Source organism: Carcharhinus amblyrhynchos, chromosome 8 (assembly GCF_965287045.1).
Source record: "Carcharhinus amblyrhynchos chromosome 8, sCarAmb.v2.hapA, whole genome shotgun sequence".
Lineage (NCBI taxonomy): Eukaryota > Metazoa > Chordata > Chondrichthyes > Carcharhiniformes > Carcharhinidae > Carcharhinus > Carcharhinus amblyrhynchos.
Genome location: NC_137331.1, coordinates 115,358,480 through 115,377,506, shown reverse-complemented (window position 1 = coordinate 115,377,506; position 19,027 = coordinate 115,358,480). Strand labels below are relative to the sequence as shown.

Here is a 19,027-nt window from a genome sequence, read left to right as displayed (position 1 = left end):
CCCTTGGTCCTAATCATGCATAATGAAGAGACCTTCGTATCCTCATGCATCAGTCGATGAAAGTAAGCACACAGGTATAGCAAGCAGTAAAGAAGGCGAATGGTATGTTGGCCTTCATAGTGAGAGGATTTAAGTATAGGGATAAGGATTTTTTGCTGCAGTTGTATAGGGTGTTGGTGAGGCCACACCTGGAGTATTGTCTGTAGTTTTGGTGTACTTATCTGAGAAGGATGCCCTTGTTATGGAGGGAGCACAGCAAAGTTTTACCAGGCTGACTCCTGGAATGGCAGGTCTGTCATGAGCAGCGACAGATCAGCCATGATCTTATTGAATGGCGGGGCAGGCTCGAAGGGCTGGATGGCCTACTCCTGCTCCTATTTCTTATGTTCTTATTATGTTCTTATGAGGAGAGTCTAAATCGATTAGGATTATATTCATAATTTTAGAAGATTGAGAGGGGATCTCATAGAAACTTATAAAATTCTAACAGGGCAGATTTAGAAAGAATGTTCCTAGTGGTGGGGGAGTCCAGAATTAGGGGTCATAGTTTGAGGAAATGGGGTAAACCTTTTAGAACTGAGGTGAGGAGAAATTTCTTCACCCAGAGGGTGGTGAATGTGTGGAATTCACACCCACAATGTTGTTGAGACCAAAATGCCTGATTTCAAGAGGAAATTAGATATAGCTGTCGGGGCTAAGGGGATATGGGGGCAGGGGTATCAGGATATTGAATTCATTGATCAGCCGTGATCAAAATGAATGGTGGAGCAGGCTCAAAGAAGTGGACCACTCGGCCCTGCTTCTAGTTTCTACATTTCTAACCAAAAATAGGAAGGAGATGGTCATAATTCATAGAATCAAAGAATCCCTGCAGCATGGAAGGAGATCATTTGGCTCATTGAGTTTGCAGTGCCTCTCTGACAGAGTATCTTACCTGTGCCCTCTCCCTGCCTCATCCTTGCAACCCCACACATTTGCCTTGGCCAATCCATCTAATCTACACTACTTGGGACACTAAGGGACAATTTACCGTGGCCAAGCCACCTTGCCTGCACATCTTTGGATTGTGGGAGGAACTGGAAGAAGCCCACACAGACATCAGGAGAATGTGAAAACTCCACTACCCACTGTGCAGTCAGTTCTTGGAGATAAATCATCTTGGTTCCAGGACATCACTGCCTGAGGGTAATGTCATAGACCCAACCAGGTTCAGCTGCTTCTCAATGACTTTCCTTCCGTCATAAGGTCAGAATCATGATTCGCAACAGCTCAGATTCTGAAGCAGGCCGTGTCCAAATGCAGCAAGACTTGGACAATATCCAGGCTTGGACTGACAAGTGTCAAGTAACTCATGCCATACAAGTGATCATCTCCAAAAGAGAGAATCCAACCATTGCCCTTTGACTTGCAATAGCGTTACATCACTGAATCACATATTATCAACATCCTGGGGGTTTAACCGTTCAGTTTCTGATCAATGGACTAGCCATATAAATATGTGGCTGACTCCCCAAAATCTGTCCACCGTTTACTAGGTACAAGTGTGATGGAATACTCTCCCCTTGCTTGAACGAGTGCAACTCCAACAACGTTTAAGAAGCTTGACATGTCCAGAACAAAGCAGCCCTCTTGATTTTCACCCATCAACAAGCATTCACTCCTTCCACCACTGACAAACACTGTTGCCACTTTGTATCATCTAAATGATTCTGCAGGAAGTCAGCAAACCTACTTCGATGGCACCTTCCAAACACATGACCGCTACCATCTAGAAGGACAAGGGCAGCAGGCATGGGAACACTACTACCTGGAAGTTTCTCTCCAAGCCACACGCCATCCTGGCTTGGAAGAATAATATCAATCCTTCCCTGTCACTAGGCCAATATTCTGGAACTCCCTCCATAACAGCACTGTGGGTGTGCCTGCACCACGCAAACTGCAAGTGCTTCAAGAAGGCAGCGCACCACCATCTCAAAGGGAATTAAGTATGGGCAATAAATGCTGGCCTATCCAATGATGCCTGTATCCTCCAAGAATAAATTAAAGGACAAAGCGCCATGTGTAACTTGGCATCCTTGACAAGTCAGCATGAGAATGTTCTGTTTCATTTTCATGTTTTATTTCCTGGTGCTACCCATTCCTCCAAGATCTCTTGGAGCTGTGCTGAATTGGTTGCCAATTGTTGCATGATGAAGGTTCAAAGTACCCATCACAAGGAAGCACGTTACCTGTCCTTGGCGCTTCATGGATTTTGGAAATCCACGATATGGGAAATTGTGATCTTCATCCCGCAATAATGTTTGCTGCGTATATTGTTGCTCCTTTAGGTTGTGTCAGGGCATGGTAAAGATGGTGCAGGCAGAACTCAACATTTCAATTTTCATGGCTTAAATCATTTATTATGTAATTTTCTTGTGTTTCTTTAGAACACTGATTTGTAATCTTTGTCACTACCTTTATGTTTCATGCAACAAAGACTTGCTGTAATTTAACTATTACGTTTTTGCTTGGAATGCTATAATTCTGCGTTTTAATATGACTAGTGTTGTTTCTTACATTTTAAGTAGAACAAAATAAAGATATTTTTCATTCCTGGGAAGTGCAGGTCAAAGAAGGTACGTCCAGTTCAAAACCGGCCACGCGTTTTATTGACAAGGAACCAGCAGAATTGAGGAAAAGTGAGTTCTTTCTGCCACTTTATCCACTTCAGCCCTCTAACACTTGCTTTGCTTAGTATTTGCATTTTTTTCTTGAATTAAATATTGTAAGTGACTTTTGCATATAATCCAAATCTAGCCTGACAAAGCTGAACAGTGAGTATACAACATCTCATTCCCTAACAGTACAATATGCCACCCGTTCTTTGAGTGGGCAAAGACAAAAGAGGATATATGGGGTTGCGCTGTTGTTAGTATTGCTGCCTCACAGCACCAGGAATCCAGGTTTGATTTCTGGTTTGGGACAGTGTCTGTGTGGAATCTGCACATTCTCCATGTGTCTGCGTAGGTTTCCTCCCACAGTCCGAAAGATGAACTGGTTAGGTGCATTGGCTGTGCTAAATTCTTCCTCAGCATACCCAAACAGGTGCTGGAGTGTGGTGTCTAGGGAATTTTCACAGTAACTTCACTGCAGTAGTCTCACTAATGTAAGACTATTTGTGACGCTAATGAATAAACTTTTTTTAAAAAAGCTGTTAGCTCTCAATTTGATTCAGTCTGTGGTTTTACCTTGTTGGCCTCTTTTGTTCAAAGGAAAGGGAAAGCAGATCACTTGAGAAGTAATCTTTTGCTTTTCAAATGAGAGAGTCCGTGTTTGTATTGAATGTAGTTTCATCAAGAATTTGAATGTTGAAGACGTTCTCTTCCCATCAGCTAGCCAGCTGGTGATCACAATGCGTATCCTGAATCATTATTAGCAAAGAAGATTAAATTAATCCCAGAACACAACATGTGATAAAGAGTCAAATGTAACAGAACTTCAGGCAGAAAATCCATTGAACCATAGAATCCCTACACTGCAAAAAGAGCCTATTCAGCCCATCATGTCTGCACTGACTCTCCAAAAGAACGTCTGACCCAGGCCCAATCCTCTGCCTATCCCTACACATTTACCATGGCTAATCCACCTAACCTGCACATCTTTTGGACGCTCATGGGCAATCCACTCTTGTTGAGCTCAGAAACGTCTGCTAAAGAGTGTTCCTGGGATGTGAGCACCTCTGCATTTATTACCTACACCTCATAGTTCTGCAGAAGTGGGTCATTTAAACTATTGCTGGGGTGCTCCCACGTGGTAGGAAATTCCAAAATAGTGACTGACAAGGAAGGAATGATGGGTCACGAGAGGGAATTTCATGATAAATATTCCCACAACATTGCTGCTCTTGTGCTTCTGAGTATCAGAGTTTGCAGGTGAGGGGCCTGACTTTTATATTAATCCTTGAGTTACTGCAGTTTACCCTGTAGATTGTACATAATGTAGATTGTATCTGGGGCAGCATGGTGGCACAGTGGTTAGCACTGCTACCTCACAGCATTAGGGACCCGGGTTTGATTCCCATCTTGGGTCACTGTGCGGAGTCTGTACGTTCTCCACATGCCTATGTAGGTTTCTTCTGGGTGCTCTGGTTTCCCCTCTCGTTTCGAAAGACATGCTGGTTAGGTACATTGGTCATGTTAAATTCTCCCTCAGTGTACCCGAACAGGCACTGGTGACTAGGGGATTTTCATATAACTTCATTGCAGTGTTAATGTAAGCCTGCTTGTGACTAATAAATGAACTTTACACTACAAAATGAGGGTGCTGATGGTGAGGATCAATATTAAGTGTAGTGGCTGGAGTATTAGTTGGGCAAAGTATTCAGTACTTCAAGTTCAGAACTGTCTGTACAATGACGTCCAAATGGGGACTGAGTATTGACTGGCACTCCTGACTTGAGCTTTGTCGATGGCTGAGAGGTTTTGTGAGTAGACATATGCCACTGTGAAACTTGACAGGGTGTAATTAGAGAAACAAAGGCTAGAATGTGCTTCAGAAGGCACTGAAATAGTTCCGCCGTCCCTTCCAGAAATATTTAACATAAAATGTAAAATGACTGTCAAAGCCAAGAGGAAGTAAAATCTTATTTCACTGTTTGAAAAATTGATATTTGTGAGTTATAGCTCAGTGATAGAACACAACTGGCTCAGAGGTTGTGGGTTCAAATCCCATTCCTAAGGTTTGTGCTTTTAATCTAGGCTGATAGTCCATCATTGGAGTGAGAGAGAGATGCACTGTTGCTCTTTTTTGGATAAGATGTTAAACTGAGAAAGATGGAAAAGATTATACAGCAATTTTTGAAGGAGAGAATACCTGGTCACGATTTATGTCTCACCAATATTGTTCAACAACATATTACATGATTGCTGTTTTTTGGAGTTTACTGTAGTCAAATTGGTTGCTGCAGTTTCCTACATTAAAACAGGCTATACTTCAGAAGTACTTAATTTGCTGTATGGAGCTTTGGGTTGTTCTGAGGATGTGAAAGGAAATCTCTTTCTTCTGTTAAAGCCTGGGCATTCATGTTCTCCCATTCACATTTCAGCAAACATTGATCCCAGTAGGCGAAACCTATACCTTCAGGTTTTGGGTGGTAAAGCTTTCCTCGAGCATTTACAGGAGCCACAGCCATTACCAGGACAAATATGCTCTACGTTTACACTCTTCTTACATTTCCGAAACCAGCGCTTCCGCTCCAAGCCCGTACCATGTGCCTGTGAGCCTGACCTGCAGGATGGGTTTCTTCTGGAAGTTCACAAAGACAGTTCAGGTGAGTGCTGGTGAAAGTAACCAAATTTGTTAAACCGGTCCATTAGATAAATCATAAATGCTTCTGTTAGTGCCTCAGTTGGTAAGTTCCTGATCTTAGGGGTCCCATGTTGGGGAATTTAGAGATGCGTGTTCCCAAAATGTTGCTGCTTCAGTGCTTCTAAACATCAAGAGTTTGCAGGTGAGGGATGTGCTTGTGTATTTCTTGCACTCTGTTGCCATAACTGTATCTCAAGAACGATTAGAGAGAGCATCAAATGTTGGCCTTGCCACAGATGCTCAAATTCTATGGAAGAATTTTTTTAAAAATGCAGCAGTTTCTTCGTAAGGTTGTCTGCATTCTATATAGTAATAAAATGCAATTTTACCCATTCCTCATGTAGAGCTCTTATTGTACTGCCAGATTGTAGCTTCTGAAGAACTTGGGTCTGTAGGTCATTTAATCTGATGTTTATTTCTTCCTCATTGACGTATCTAGGTGATGGCAGTAGAATGGCTGACGCAACGGCTTTATTATCAATCTGTGATCCTGTGCACATGGTTCTTATAAAGACAGATACTTCCGGAGAAACTACGTTAATGGCTTCACACTACTTGGAATGGCGGTCTTTGCTGAGTTCACCTGATGGACAAATTAACATAGCTTTAGAGCTATTGGGTGTAGGTAAGAATTCTATTAAATTATCTTGGTTAAACATTTTAATTTAGAGATCAGTTAATTATTTTATCCATTTTGAAATAGAGAAATTGATTCAGTGGGCCACTGTTGGAGGGAATACTGTTTATCCGGAAGATGTATAATTTATGTCTTCTGGACGTAACACAGGCTGCACAATCAGAAGTACAATCTGTCCTTCATTTTAGTAGCAGCTTCTGTATTGTCAATGCTGCTTTCTTGTTCTGCTTTATCAGACATTCAATTTGCTATACTTGCAGCGTGTAAATACTGTAGATCCATGGGTTAACATGGTAAATCTGGTGACATTAGATACTAAATGTGATTGATTTAACAGAGGGCGAGAGCTCGTATAAATTCCCACGTTTTGATCCTCTGTCTAAATGACAAATCTTTCAAGTATAGCTAATATTCATTTTGCAGTAAACATTTTTCACTATCTTATTTGTTTTGCTCCGTACACTTCCTACATTCCCCATTGGTTAGTGATAATAGCTGACATGATACTATCCAGGAAAAATTAATTTCACCAAACTTTGCCTTTGTTTTATTTCAGGTTTTGTACTATGTATGTCCCAATAATCTGTGTTCGAGGAGATTTGGTATCATGCTGAACTGTCAATTTATTTGTGCAATTATATGAACATAGTACCATCTATTTGTTTCATGCCTTTTGTGAACTTGGCATAGTTCAGAACTCTTACATTTTCTTACACTCTGTTGCCAGAACTATGGAAATCTTGTTTACACCCAAAAGCAGGGTTTCTGTGATGGAACTGTCATAGATCACGGACAAAGTGCAGGAGAACTTTGCTGAGGCAGCTGACTAGCTTACAAGCAATTAAGTACTTTAAACTGTAGTCAGTATTTCACTATTTTGTATGAAATGTGACGACAATTTTCCCACAAAGGGCAGTGAGAGGAATGACCAGCTAATTTTTATTTTAGAAAGTGGATATGAGAACTATTGCATCAGAAAAGGTTGTGTCATAGAGTCATAGACGTTTACTGCGTGGAAACAGGCCCTCCAGCCCAATTTGTCCATGTCACCCAGTTTTTACCACTAAGTTAGTCCCAATTGCCCCCATTTGGCCCTTTTCCCTCTATGCCCCTCTTACCCATGTAACTGTCTAAATGCTTTTTAAAAGACAATTTTACCTGCCTCTACTACTGCTTCTGGCAGCTTGCTCCAGACACTCATCACCCTCTGAGTGAAGAAACTGCCTCTCTGGACCCTTTTGTATGTTAGCCCTCTCACCTAAAACCTATGCTGTCTTGTTTTAGAGACCCCTACTTTTGGGAAAAGATGTTGGCTATATAGCTGATCAATGCCCCTCGCTATTTTATAGATCTTCATAAGATCACCCCTAAGCTTCTTGCGTTCCAGAGGGAAAAAAAATCCCAGTCTATCCAGCCACTCCTTATAACTCAAACCACCAAGACCTGGTAGTAGCCTAGTAAATCTTTTCTGTACTCTTTCTAGTTTAATAATATCCTTTCTATAGTAGAGTGATCAGAACTGAACACAATATTCCAAGTATGGCCTTACCAATGTCTTGTGCAACTTCAAGACATACCAATTCAATGTTCTGATCAACAAAACCAAGCATGCTGAATGCCTTCTTCGCCACCCTGTTCACCTGTGACTCCACTTTCAAAGAACTATGAACCTATACCCTTGGATCTCTTTGTTCTATTGGTGACTCAGTGTATTTTTTGTAAGACAGCACATCTCAACAACGTAACACTTTCTCGGTGGTGCACTGATGTGTTTCCCCAGTTTGTACTCAAGTCTTGGGGCAAGGCTTGAACCCACAGTCTACTGACTTTGATATGAGAATGCTGAGCCAAGGCTTCAATTGGAATTATCCTGCATCTCTTTCAAACCAACTTCCTTACTATCCATATGAAGAAAGTCTGTTTCTTCTTGACCTCCAGAAATCTCTTCAGGTTTACCTGAGTCATCAGGATTGTGTGGATTGAGGGTATTCATCATCCAGTCATCAGCATTGCTTTACAGGTTTGCTGCTGGTGCTAAGCAGTTTTGTTATTGGTATTGTATCAATGTTTAACCAAGGAATTAGTAAGTTTAACCCCAGTACAAATTTAATCCAAATTCAATTGTAATTATTACTTTCCTGGAGCACTCTGTGACTTGCTGCATCTCCATTATAAACATCAATATTGATGTTCGCACTAATGCTTTCAAAAATACAGATTTCAAGTTTCTGAATTTTAAAAAAGTAATTAAATGTGTAGATGCACAAACCTGCGATAAATTAACAGTTTAAGTGCTTTTGCATTCATTTCTTGTTGATAGAATGGCCAGATTATAACCAGTATAGTTATTGGAACAAATGTCAATAAATTAGTGTAAATGTGACTTTCGATAATGACGAAGCACTGGTTCAAATCTGTCATTTTATTTACCTGCACTGATTTGATTTGATCTGATTTATTATTGCCACATGTATTAACAGTGAAAAGTATTGTTTCTTGCACGCTATACCAACAAAACATACCGCTCATAGAGAAGAAAACAAGAGAGTGCAGAATGTAGTGTTACAGGGTGTAGAGAAAGATCAACTTAATGCAAGATAAGTGCAGTCAAAAGTCTGACAGCAGCAGGGAAGAAGCTGTTGTTGAGTCACTTGATACGTGACCTCAGACTTCTGTATATTTTTCCTGACGGAAGAAGGTGGAAAAGAGAATGTCTGGGGTACATGGTGTCCTTAAGTATGCTGGCTGCTTTGCTGAGGCAGCGGGAAATGTAGACGGTCAATGGATTAATTATACAGGTTATAATGGATGGGAGGCTGGTTTGCATGATGGATTGGGTTACATTTGTGACCTTTTGTAGATCCTTGCGGTCTTGGGCAGAGCAGGAGCCATACCAAGCTATGATACAATCACAAAGTGTTGGCTAACCTACTATGTATTTTCAGTATTTTTGTTTTTTAGACTTTATAGATCTATTGCTCTTTAGAATGAGGACTATAGCTTTGAATGCACTTGACGTGAAATCTTTACGCAAACAAATTCTTCCTCTTTCAGGCACAGAGTCTAAAGTTCCTGTTGGAGTTTTAAATATAAGGCTTGAAATATATCCTCGTTTGATGCAGCCGCTGAGCCAGGAAATAGTAAATACTCAGGTAGACTATGCCTTATAAACTGTGGTACAATGTCTTTAGAGCGTAGAACATAGAAAAACTACTGCACAAACAGACCCTTTGGCCCATAAGTTGCACCGATGATATCCCTACCTACTAGGCTTACCTATAACCCTCAATTCTATTCATGTACTCATCCAGAAATCTCTTAAAAGACCCTATCGAATTTGCCTCCACCACCACCAATGGCAGCCGATTCCACTCGCCCACCACCCTCTGAGTGAAAAACTTACCCCTGATATCTCCTGTGTTTCTACTCCCCGGTACCTTAAACCTGTGTCCTCTCATAGCAACCATTCCAGTCCTGGGAAAAATAATGATGGACCCAGCGTTGATCCTTGTGACACTCCACTAGTTACAGGTTGTCATTCTAAAAATGCCCCTCTTATCCTTTTTTTTTGAACCTTATTGTTAGCCTCTCTATCCAAACTAATGTATTACCTCCAGCATCATAGGCTCTCAACTTTTGTGGGTAATTTATCAAGAGCTTCTTGGAAATCCAAGTAAATTACATCTACTGATTCCCCTTTATCTATCCTGCTTGTTACCCCCTCAAACAAGTCTAATAAATTTGTCAGGCATGATTTCTCCTTCATGAAGCCATGCTGATTCTGCTTGATTATGTTATCTATTTCCAAATGCTCTGCTATTGCATCCTTTTATATTGGACAGTTACTATTTTTTGTCTCCCTTTTTGAATAAGGATGTTACATTGGTAGTTTTCCAATCCTTTTGGACTTTTCCAGAATTTAGGGTTTCTTGGAAGATTACTACCAATGTATCCACTTCTCTAACTATTTCTTTTAATATCCTAGGATGCAACCTATCAGCCATTAGCTCCATTAGTTTCCCTGTAAAACTTCAGTGATAGTTATTGTGTTTATCTCCCCTTCCAATCCCATTTTGTTCCTCGATTATTTAGTATTTTTGAAATGCTATTAGTATCTTTTAAAGTGAAATATTTAATTAACTCATCTGCCATTTCCTGGCTCCCCATTATTATTTCCCCAGTCTCATTCTCTAATGGGCCTATGTTCACTTTGGCTTCTTCCTTTCTATAAATTTTAAAATGGGCAGGTTTTTTTTATATTGCTTAGTAGTTTACTGTCATAATTTATCATCTCCCTCTTTACCTTTTTTTGTCATCTTTTGTTGGTTTATAAACCTTTTCCAATCTTCTGAGTTACCACTAACCTTTGCCATATAGTTTTAAGTTTAATACAATCCTTAACATTTTTGGTTAATTCTGGTTGTTTTATCCCTTTCCAAGAATCCTTCTTCCTCACTTGATATATTTTTGTGGTGAGTTGTGAACTATTTTCTTAAACATCTGCCATTACTGATCAACTGTCTTTCCTGCGAAGCTCCTTTTCCAGTTCACTCCAGCCAACTCTGCCCTTATTCCTTTGTAATTAGTATTATTTATGTTTAGCACAATTGTTTCTGACCCAAATTTCTCACCCTCACACTGAATGCTAAATTGTACAATGTTATGGTCACTGTTTGTTAGGGGATCTTTTACACTGAGATTGTTTATTCAACTTGCCTTATTGCACATTACCAGATCCAAAATAGTCTGATCCCTGGTTGGGTCCATAACATGTTGTTCCAGGGAACTGTCACAATACACTATGGGTGCAATTTTACCAGCTCATCGTGCTAGTCAATGGGTGGGGTGAGCCTGTAAGGATAGCATGAGAGACAAAATCTCTGGTTTCTGCACCAGATTTCCAGCGTGATATTTAAATTCATTTAAACTGTGATTTAAACATTAACATTTCCACGTCACGATGGTGTGTAGCATGGAGGGGAGAATTTGCAGGTGGTGGTGTTCCCTTACTACTCATGTCCTTTTAGATGGTGGAGGCTGCAAATAGAAGGTGCTGTTGAAGCAGTGTTGATGATTTGCTGCAGTGCATCTTGTATATAGTACACACTGCTGTCACTGCATTGGTGATGGAGGGAGTGAATGTTAAAGGTAGTGGATGGGATGCCAATGAAGCAGGCTGCTTTGCTCTGGATAGTGCTGTGTTTCTTCATTGTTATTGAAGTAACACTCGTCCGGCAGGTGGAGGGCATTCCATCACTTGTGCCAGGCGAAGAAAATTGTGGTGCACAATGATAAACTCCATGGCAGAGAGAGAGCAGATATTGAAGCCCTACGGTCAGATTGCTAGGAGCTATGAAGGGCGGAAGATTTGATAAAGGTGTTCAGAATCATGTGGGGCTGACCGAGTAGATGAGGAGAAACTATTCACGCTTGTAAAGAATTGAGGGGGTTGAGCTATGAGGAGAGGCTGAATAAACTAGGCTTGTACTCGTTAGAGTTTAGAAGAATAAGGGGAGATCTCATTGAGATGTATAAGATGATGAATGGGATGGATAGGATAGAGGTGGAGAGACTCTTCCCGCTCAGAAAGGATAGTAGGACTAGGGGGCACAGCCTCAAGATAAAGGGGGGGGGCGGTTTAGAACGGAGTTGAGGAGGAACTTCTTCACTCAAAGGGTGGTGAATCTCTGGAATTCTCTGCCCGTTGAAGTGGTGGAGGCTACCTCGCTAAATATTTTTAAGACGCGGGTTGATGGGTTTTTGATAAGAGAGGGGATTAAGGGTTATGGGGAGAGGGCGGGAATGTGGAACTGAGCCACAACAGATCGGCCATGATCTTATTGAATGGCGGGGCAGGCTCGAAGGGCTAGATGGCCTACTCCTGCTCCTATTTCTTATGTTCTTAAAGGGATTGAGAACAAGAGGGCACAGATTTAAAATGATTTGCAAAAGAAGCAAACTAAGTGTGGGGAAAAAGAACATTTTCACATCGTGGGTCGTTCAGGTCTGGAATGCATGGACAGTGGCAGAGGCTGATTTCAATCATAGCATTCAAGAGACTAGGTCTCCTTCATCACCCCAACATCATAATTCCACATGGCAATCTGCACTTGTATCTCACCAATTTTACTTACCATACTCACTGAATTCACACACACGCAGTATAACCTTTCATCACTTCTTCCTTTCTCCAGGTCTGCCTATTAACTTATTATTCTCTGGGCTACCCCTCAGATCCCCACCCTCCCCCTGACAAGCTGGTTTAAACTCTTCCTCCTCCAACAGCACTAGTGAATCTCCCTGTGAGGATATTAGTCCTGATTCTGTTGTGGTGTGAACTGTTCAACTTATTCAGATCCCAACTTCCACAAAGCTGGTCCCAATCCCTCAGAGGCAACACACCATCTTGGAGTCACATTTACAGTTGCAGAAATGCCTGTCTGATCCTCTGACTCTGGGATCCCCTGTCACTTTGTTCACCTAGTCTTCTTCCTCCTTAACCTGGAATTTGCTGCTCACGAAGGTAGTGAAGTACAAACAACCAGTAATTTCAAAAGGAAATTTGTTGGCACTTGAAGGAAATAAACTTTTCATTGGCTACAGGGACCAAAGCGGGTGAGTGGGACTGACTGGATTGCTCCGTGGAGAGCAGGCATGGACTTGATGGACCAAATGGCTTTCTTTTGTCTCATAAATTATCTGTGGATCTCTTCCTAGGCTAACGCATGAGGAGTAAACATTAGAACAAGGAACGCCATGGTCTTAATAGTTTTCTATAGCATGGTCGTTAACTTCAGCAAATGATAAATAATTGGCACACTATAGAAAGTGTATTCCCTGAATGCGGAGAAACATCATGACCCTCCCCTGTTGCATGGCTTATTACCTGTGTTCTGTGTAGGAATTTGTTTTTCTGACATTATATCTAACTTCACTTCAAATTTGCAGCTTGCTTTAGAACGTCAGAAGACTGCAGAAAAGGAACGTTTATATCTTGTATATGCCAAGCAGTGGTGGAGAGAGTATCTTCAGATCAGACCTTCACATAACACAAGACTTGTGAAAATCTTTGCACAGGTTTGTGCACATGCAGAAATGGAATGATGAGTTAACAACGATGTTTCACTGTTTACGTAATCTGGAGGAACGGTAAAGGCAAACTGATTGGATAAGTCATGATTGTACTGCATCATTAAAAAACGTTACCATCCCAAGCTCCCATAAATAGCTGGGCCTTTAGCCAAGCCAAGCTGTTGTCCTACAACACTGGCATCTACCTGACAGTACGATAAATTGCCACAGTTATTTCCTGCTCACAAAAAGCAGCACACCCTATCAGGCCAATTACTGCTTCATTCATTATTCCCTCGATCATCAACAAAGTAATAAAAGCAGTCATGGACAGTGCTATCCAGCTGTATGTACTTACCAGTAACTTGCATACTAATACTCAATGAACTTCCCTCTATCCCCTCCATCATAAGGTGGGACATGGGGATTGCACAATGTTCAATACCAATCACACCCCTTCAACAGTGTATGCCTGCATGCAGCAAGAGTTAAAGCAAAATTCAGGCTTGTGCTAATATGTGATACAAATGCTACTTTGCCACTTAAGCACTCGATAATGATCATCTCCAACAAGGGGGAATCTAGCCATCTTCCCTTGATACTCAACAGCATCAACATTGCAAAGTTCCCCCGCTTCAACCTCTGGAGTCAGCATTGACCAGAAGCTGGACTGTACCAGCCATTGAAATACCATGGTGACAAAAACAGGTCAAAGGTGGAGAATTCTGCAATGGGTAAGTTGCTTCCTGACTCCCCAGTACACCAAATCATTCCTTGACGTTCAAAATTCCAGAGAATCCAACTATAGTCTGAGTAAGTGCTCCTTGTAATTTAATCCTTAGAATTTAGACATCATTCTGGGTAAATCTATGCTGTAATCCCTTGAAAGTCAAACACATCTTTTCCTAAGGTGCAGTTCCCAGAACTATTCGCAGCACTCCAGGTGTGGTCTAATGATGGCTTTGTGTAGCTGAAGTGTAGCTGGTTCTCTAGATATAAAGGCTAGCATTCATTAACCTGTTTGATTATTTTCTGCACATATATCATTTTCATAATCTATGTATCTGGACAACCCCTACCAAGACTCTTTGGACCTCCACAGTTCCTACACAATTTAGTACCTTGTTCTATCCTTTTCAAGTCCATTTTTATACATTGAAATCTTTTTGCCACAGTTTTGACAATTCGTTTAGACTATCAATAGCTGAAATTCTATGCTGCCATGTAGACTGTGACAGTTGCTGTGTTTGTGTCCTGGCAAACTTGCATATGTGGAATTTATCCCATCAATGAATACAGTGAATATTGAGGTCCTGACACATGCCTATGGGAAATTGATTGACACATCCTGTCAATTAGTGTACCTATCTATTACCCCTACTCCATGCCTTGCTGCTCAGTCTGGCAATTCCTTAGTGTTATTTTCTTCATTACTATTATTTTGGTGAGGTCTTTGTCCCTGGTTCTATGTTAGCTTTTTGGGGATGTTTGGAAGCCTCATCTCTTCCTTTGCTTTATAAATAAAATGTACACAAAGTATATTTTCTCACTTGCCAATTTTGTCTCTTGCCTGGAAGCTTCTCTCTCTGGGATGTAGATCAAGCATTCTCCAGTGTCATGTCTAAATGACTATTTATGTGACCAGATAATGAGTATGAGCAGGCTTTTTAACTGCAAACACATTGGGCTGGATTTAGCTTTTTTCCCTGCTGGCTACCTGCCTGCCCTGATCTACCTGAGATTTTACTGGTGGCCAGGGAGATGTCAGGGGCCCATCACCCACCCAAAAAATGGCCACTAAGGACCTCATCCTGCCCCTGCCAGTATTTTTCTGTGGCTGGGGGAGGCCCAATGCATATGGGAAGCCCAGCAACTTCAGATGCATGAGCTGGTGGTGGGCAAGTGAAGGTCTTACTCTCCTTACTGAAATACACCCCCCCAGACCCTGGACTTACCTGGTGCTGTCTGTAGTCCCAGCAGGGACTACTGTTCCTATCATCTGATTGGCCAGCAACTCTAAGGTGGGACTTCTTCTCAGGGTAAAAGCACAAATCCTCCTCTTAAAGCAATGGTTCCCTCCCCGCCCCCCCATTCCCAATTTTTTAGCCAAAGGGTTTGGGGACCAAGCTGCTCCATCAAATCCAGCCCATTGAAGCTGAACCAAATGCACTTCCTGTTGATATCCAACCAAAAGCACAATCCATGATGGTGAACAGATAATGATCATGAGCCCCATTCTTTTTTTTTTGCAGAACCATTCCCCTCTTACTGTGCTACTGCTGTCCTAGCTGCAGTCTGCTTGATGCATATTCTGTGGCTCAACTGCCTGTTGCTGCTTAACTACCTTGCTTTAAATTTACAAATTTAATACATTTAAATTATTTTCCAACATGGAATTAGTTCCTACAAATAGTATATAAATGACATGTAGATGAGTTCAAATAGATTTGATGTATGTTCCTATGCTTTACTTTAAAATATAAGAAATTGGAGGTACAAAACATTGTACCTTTTGAGGTTCTAAATTCTTTCTACAAGTATTCCTTTAAATTTCAATTTAATGTTCTTTTCCTTGAAAGGGGTGCTCTCTCCTGGAAGATGCAACTACCTACAAGCTGTTTTGTTAAATCTTTGTAATAGCGTTTGATTCTGATCTTTTATTTATATCTGACTTAAATCATAGAATTGTAGACATTTATCATAAATATTTATAAACTAATTGGAAAAATTAGTTGGAAAAATGCTTGAATCCGTCTTCAAAGAAGAAATAGCGAGGCACCTAGAAAAGAATGGTTTGCTAGAGCAGACGCAGCACGGATTCGTTGAGGGGAAGTCGTGTTGACGAATTTATTGGATTTCTATGAGGGTGTGACTAGTGCGATAGACAGAGGGGAACCGGTGGATGTGGTGTTTTTCGATTTTCAAAAGGCGTTTGATAAGGTCCCTCAAAAGGTTGCTACAGAAGGTTAGGGTGCACGGAGTTGGAGGTAAGGTGTTAGCGTGGATAGAGGATTGGTTGTCTAATAGGAAGCAGAGAGTTGGTATCAATGGGTACTATTGTGATTGGCGGTTGGTGACTAGTGGAGTGCCGCAGGGATCAGTGCTGGGGCCTCAGCTAATTACCATTTATACAGATGATCTGGAGGAGGGGACTGAGTGTAGGGTGACGAAATTTGCTGATGACATGAAGATGAGTGGAAAAGCAAATTGCGTGGAAAGTCTGCAGAAGGATCTGGATAGGCAAAGTGAGTGGGCGAGGACCTGGCAGATGGAATATAATGTTAGCAAGTGTGAGGTTATCCACTTTGGCAGGAATAATAGTAGGAGGGATTGCTATTTAAAAGGCAAAAAGCTGCAGCATGCTACAGTGCAGAGGGACCTGGGGGTCCTTGTGCATGAGTCGCAAAAACCCAGTCTGCAGGTGATCAAGAAGCCGAATGGAATGCTGGCCTTTATAATGAGGGGGATAGAATATAAAGTAGGGAGGTCTTGCTGCAACTGTACAGGGTACTGGTGAGGCCGCAGCTGGAGTACTGTGTGCAGTTTTGGTTGCCGCACTTGCGGAAGGATATATTGGCCTTGGAAGGAGTGCAGAGGAGGTTCACTAGGCTGATACCGGAGATGAGGGGTTTGGACTATGAAGAGAGACTAAACAGACTGGGTCTGTACTCATTGGAGTTTAGAAGGCTGAGGGGGGATCTTACAGAGACGTATAAGATAATGAAAGGGATGGATAGGGTAGAGGTAGAGAGATTCTTCCCACTTAGAAAGGATAGCAGAGCTAGAGGGCACAGCCTCAGATAAGTGGGGGGGGGGGGGGGGGGTGGTCAGTTTAGATCGGAGCTGAGGAGAAACTTCTTCACTCAAAGGGTGGTGACTCTCTGGAATTCTCTGCCCGTTAAAGTGGTGGAGGCTACCTTGCTAAATATATTTAAGTCACGGGTAGATAGGTTTTTGATAGACAAGGGAATTAAGGGTTATGGGGAGAAAGCGGGAAAGTGGAACTGATCCACTTCAGATCAGCCATGATCTTATTGAATGGTGGGGCAGGCTCGAAGGGCTAGATGGCCTACTCCTGCTCCTGTTTCTTACGTAATTTCCCAGTGGAAAGGGCTGACTATCTTAATTTCCTTTTCCCTGTCGCCCACCTCAGGATGAGAATGGTGTGAACCGTCCCGTTTGCTCCTATATAAGACCCTTGCGAGCTGGGAGGCTCTTGGACACACCGAGGCAGGCAGCCCGATTTGTCAATGTTCTTGGTTATGAAAGAGCAGCAGCAGTAGGAGGTGGATCCAGGCAGGAACAGTGGTGTACTCTGCTGCCTTTTCTCTGCAGAGGCAAGGTATTATTTTTGTAATTTCTATTTTCAACGGCAGTTATGATTTCTGTCTTTGACAGGTGATCACAGCAGACCAAGGTCTTTTGAATCAAAATGTTAATTTGGCTTCTTGACTTCCGGCTTTTCAGAATTCTGTACCTTAGTTCTCCTTATTCCCATGCTCCACCACTGGAACATTCATAGATATCCATCCTGTTTTCCTCTTTCTTTTTCACAAGCATCTGATGAAATGAAACTAAAGGTGCCAACTCCAGAGAAAGGGGAAAAGAATTCTCTGAAGCATATCAGAATCGAGTAAAGAGGACTGTAGACAGGGCTTTAAACTAATTGGGGGGGGAGGGTGCAAGGGTAGGTGACATTACAGGGTCTAAAGTTAAGGAGAGGGTACAGGTAAGGGAAGAGGCCGAGGATGTCCCAATAATAGAGGGAGTAGGGGGCGTGAGTATGGTTGGTGGCGTTACGGCAAATAGGGTCCAGGTGAAGGCTGGGATGAAGGCACTTTATCTGAATGCACAAAGCATTCGGAATAAAGTGGATGAGCTGGTGGCGCAGATCGGCACAAATGGATATGATCTGGTGGCCATTACAGAGACGTGGCTGCAAGGTGACAGGGACTGGGAGCTGAATGTCCAGGGATATCAAGTGTTTAGGAAGGATAGGCGGGAGGAAAAAGGGGGGGGCGTAGCTCTGCTGATTAAGGATACCATCAGGGTGGTAGCAAGGGATGATATTGGAGCCAAGGAGCAGAAAGTGGAATCGTTGTGGGTAGAGATCAGGAACAGCAAAGGGAGGAAGACGCTGGTGGGTGTCGTCTATAGGCCCCTGAATAATGATCTGGAGGTGGGGCGGGCTGTGAACGCGCAAATAAGTGCGGCGTGCAGGAATGGGACGGCCGTAGTTATGGGGGATTTCAATCTACATATAGATTGGTCGACCCATGTTGGATGCAGTGGGCTCGAGGAGGAGTTCTTGGAATGCTGCCGGGATAGTTTCCTGGAACAGTGTGTGTTGGAGCCGACGAGGGAGCGAGCTATCTTGGATCTGGTGTTATGTAATGAGGCGGGTAGAATTAGGGACCTTGCGGTGAAGGATCCTCTTGGGGAGAGTGATCATTGTATGGTGGAGTTTCTGGTTCAGATGGAGGAGGAGAAAGTGGGTTCCCGGACGCGCGTCCTTTGTTTGAACAGAGGGGAGTACGGTAGGATGAGAGAAGAATTGCCGAATGTGGACTGGGGGAGCGTGTTGGAAGGTCTGCTGAGGAGCAGTGGAGGATCTTTAAGGAGATCTTTCTTGGTGCTCAGCAGAAATTTATTCCGATGGTCAAAAAGGACAGTAGGAGGAGAGGTAATAAGCCATGGATAACGAAGGAGGTGAAGGAAAGTGTTAAATTAAAAGCGGAGGCGTTTAGAGTAGCTAAGAGTAGTGGGCGAGAAGAGGATTGGGAGAGGTTTAAATGTCAACAAAGATTGACAAAGAAGTTGATAAAGAAGGGTAGGAGAAACTATGAAGCTGGGCTAGCGCTTGCTATAAAAAAGGATAGCATGAGTTTTTATAAATATATAAAAAGGAAGAGACTGGCTAGGGTGAACGTTGGTCCCTTAGAGGATGAGAAGGGGGACTTAGTGGTAGAGGGT

The 19,027-nt window shown here is 42.2% G+C and overlaps 1 protein-coding gene across 2 annotated transcripts in view; it reads left to right on the top strand.

The window, feature by feature from the left end:
* The window catches only part of cep76 (centrosomal protein 76), a 48,729-nt gene that overhangs the window by 14,592 nt on the left and 15,110 nt on the right, over window positions 1-19,027 (top strand). For both annotated transcript variants that reach the window (XM_080194684.1, XM_080194685.1), the window contains 6 exons: window positions 2,606-2,678; window positions 5,084-5,308; window positions 5,786-5,971; window positions 9,038-9,135; window positions 12,932-13,060; window positions 17,208-17,396. In XM_080194684.1, coding sequence (XP_080050810.1) covers window positions 2,606-2,678; window positions 5,084-5,308; window positions 5,786-5,971; window positions 9,038-9,135; window positions 12,932-13,060; window positions 17,208-17,396 — 900 coding nt within the window. The remainder of the gene's footprint in view (window positions 1-2,605; window positions 2,679-5,083; window positions 5,309-5,785; window positions 5,972-9,037; window positions 9,136-12,931; window positions 13,061-17,207; window positions 17,397-19,027) is intronic.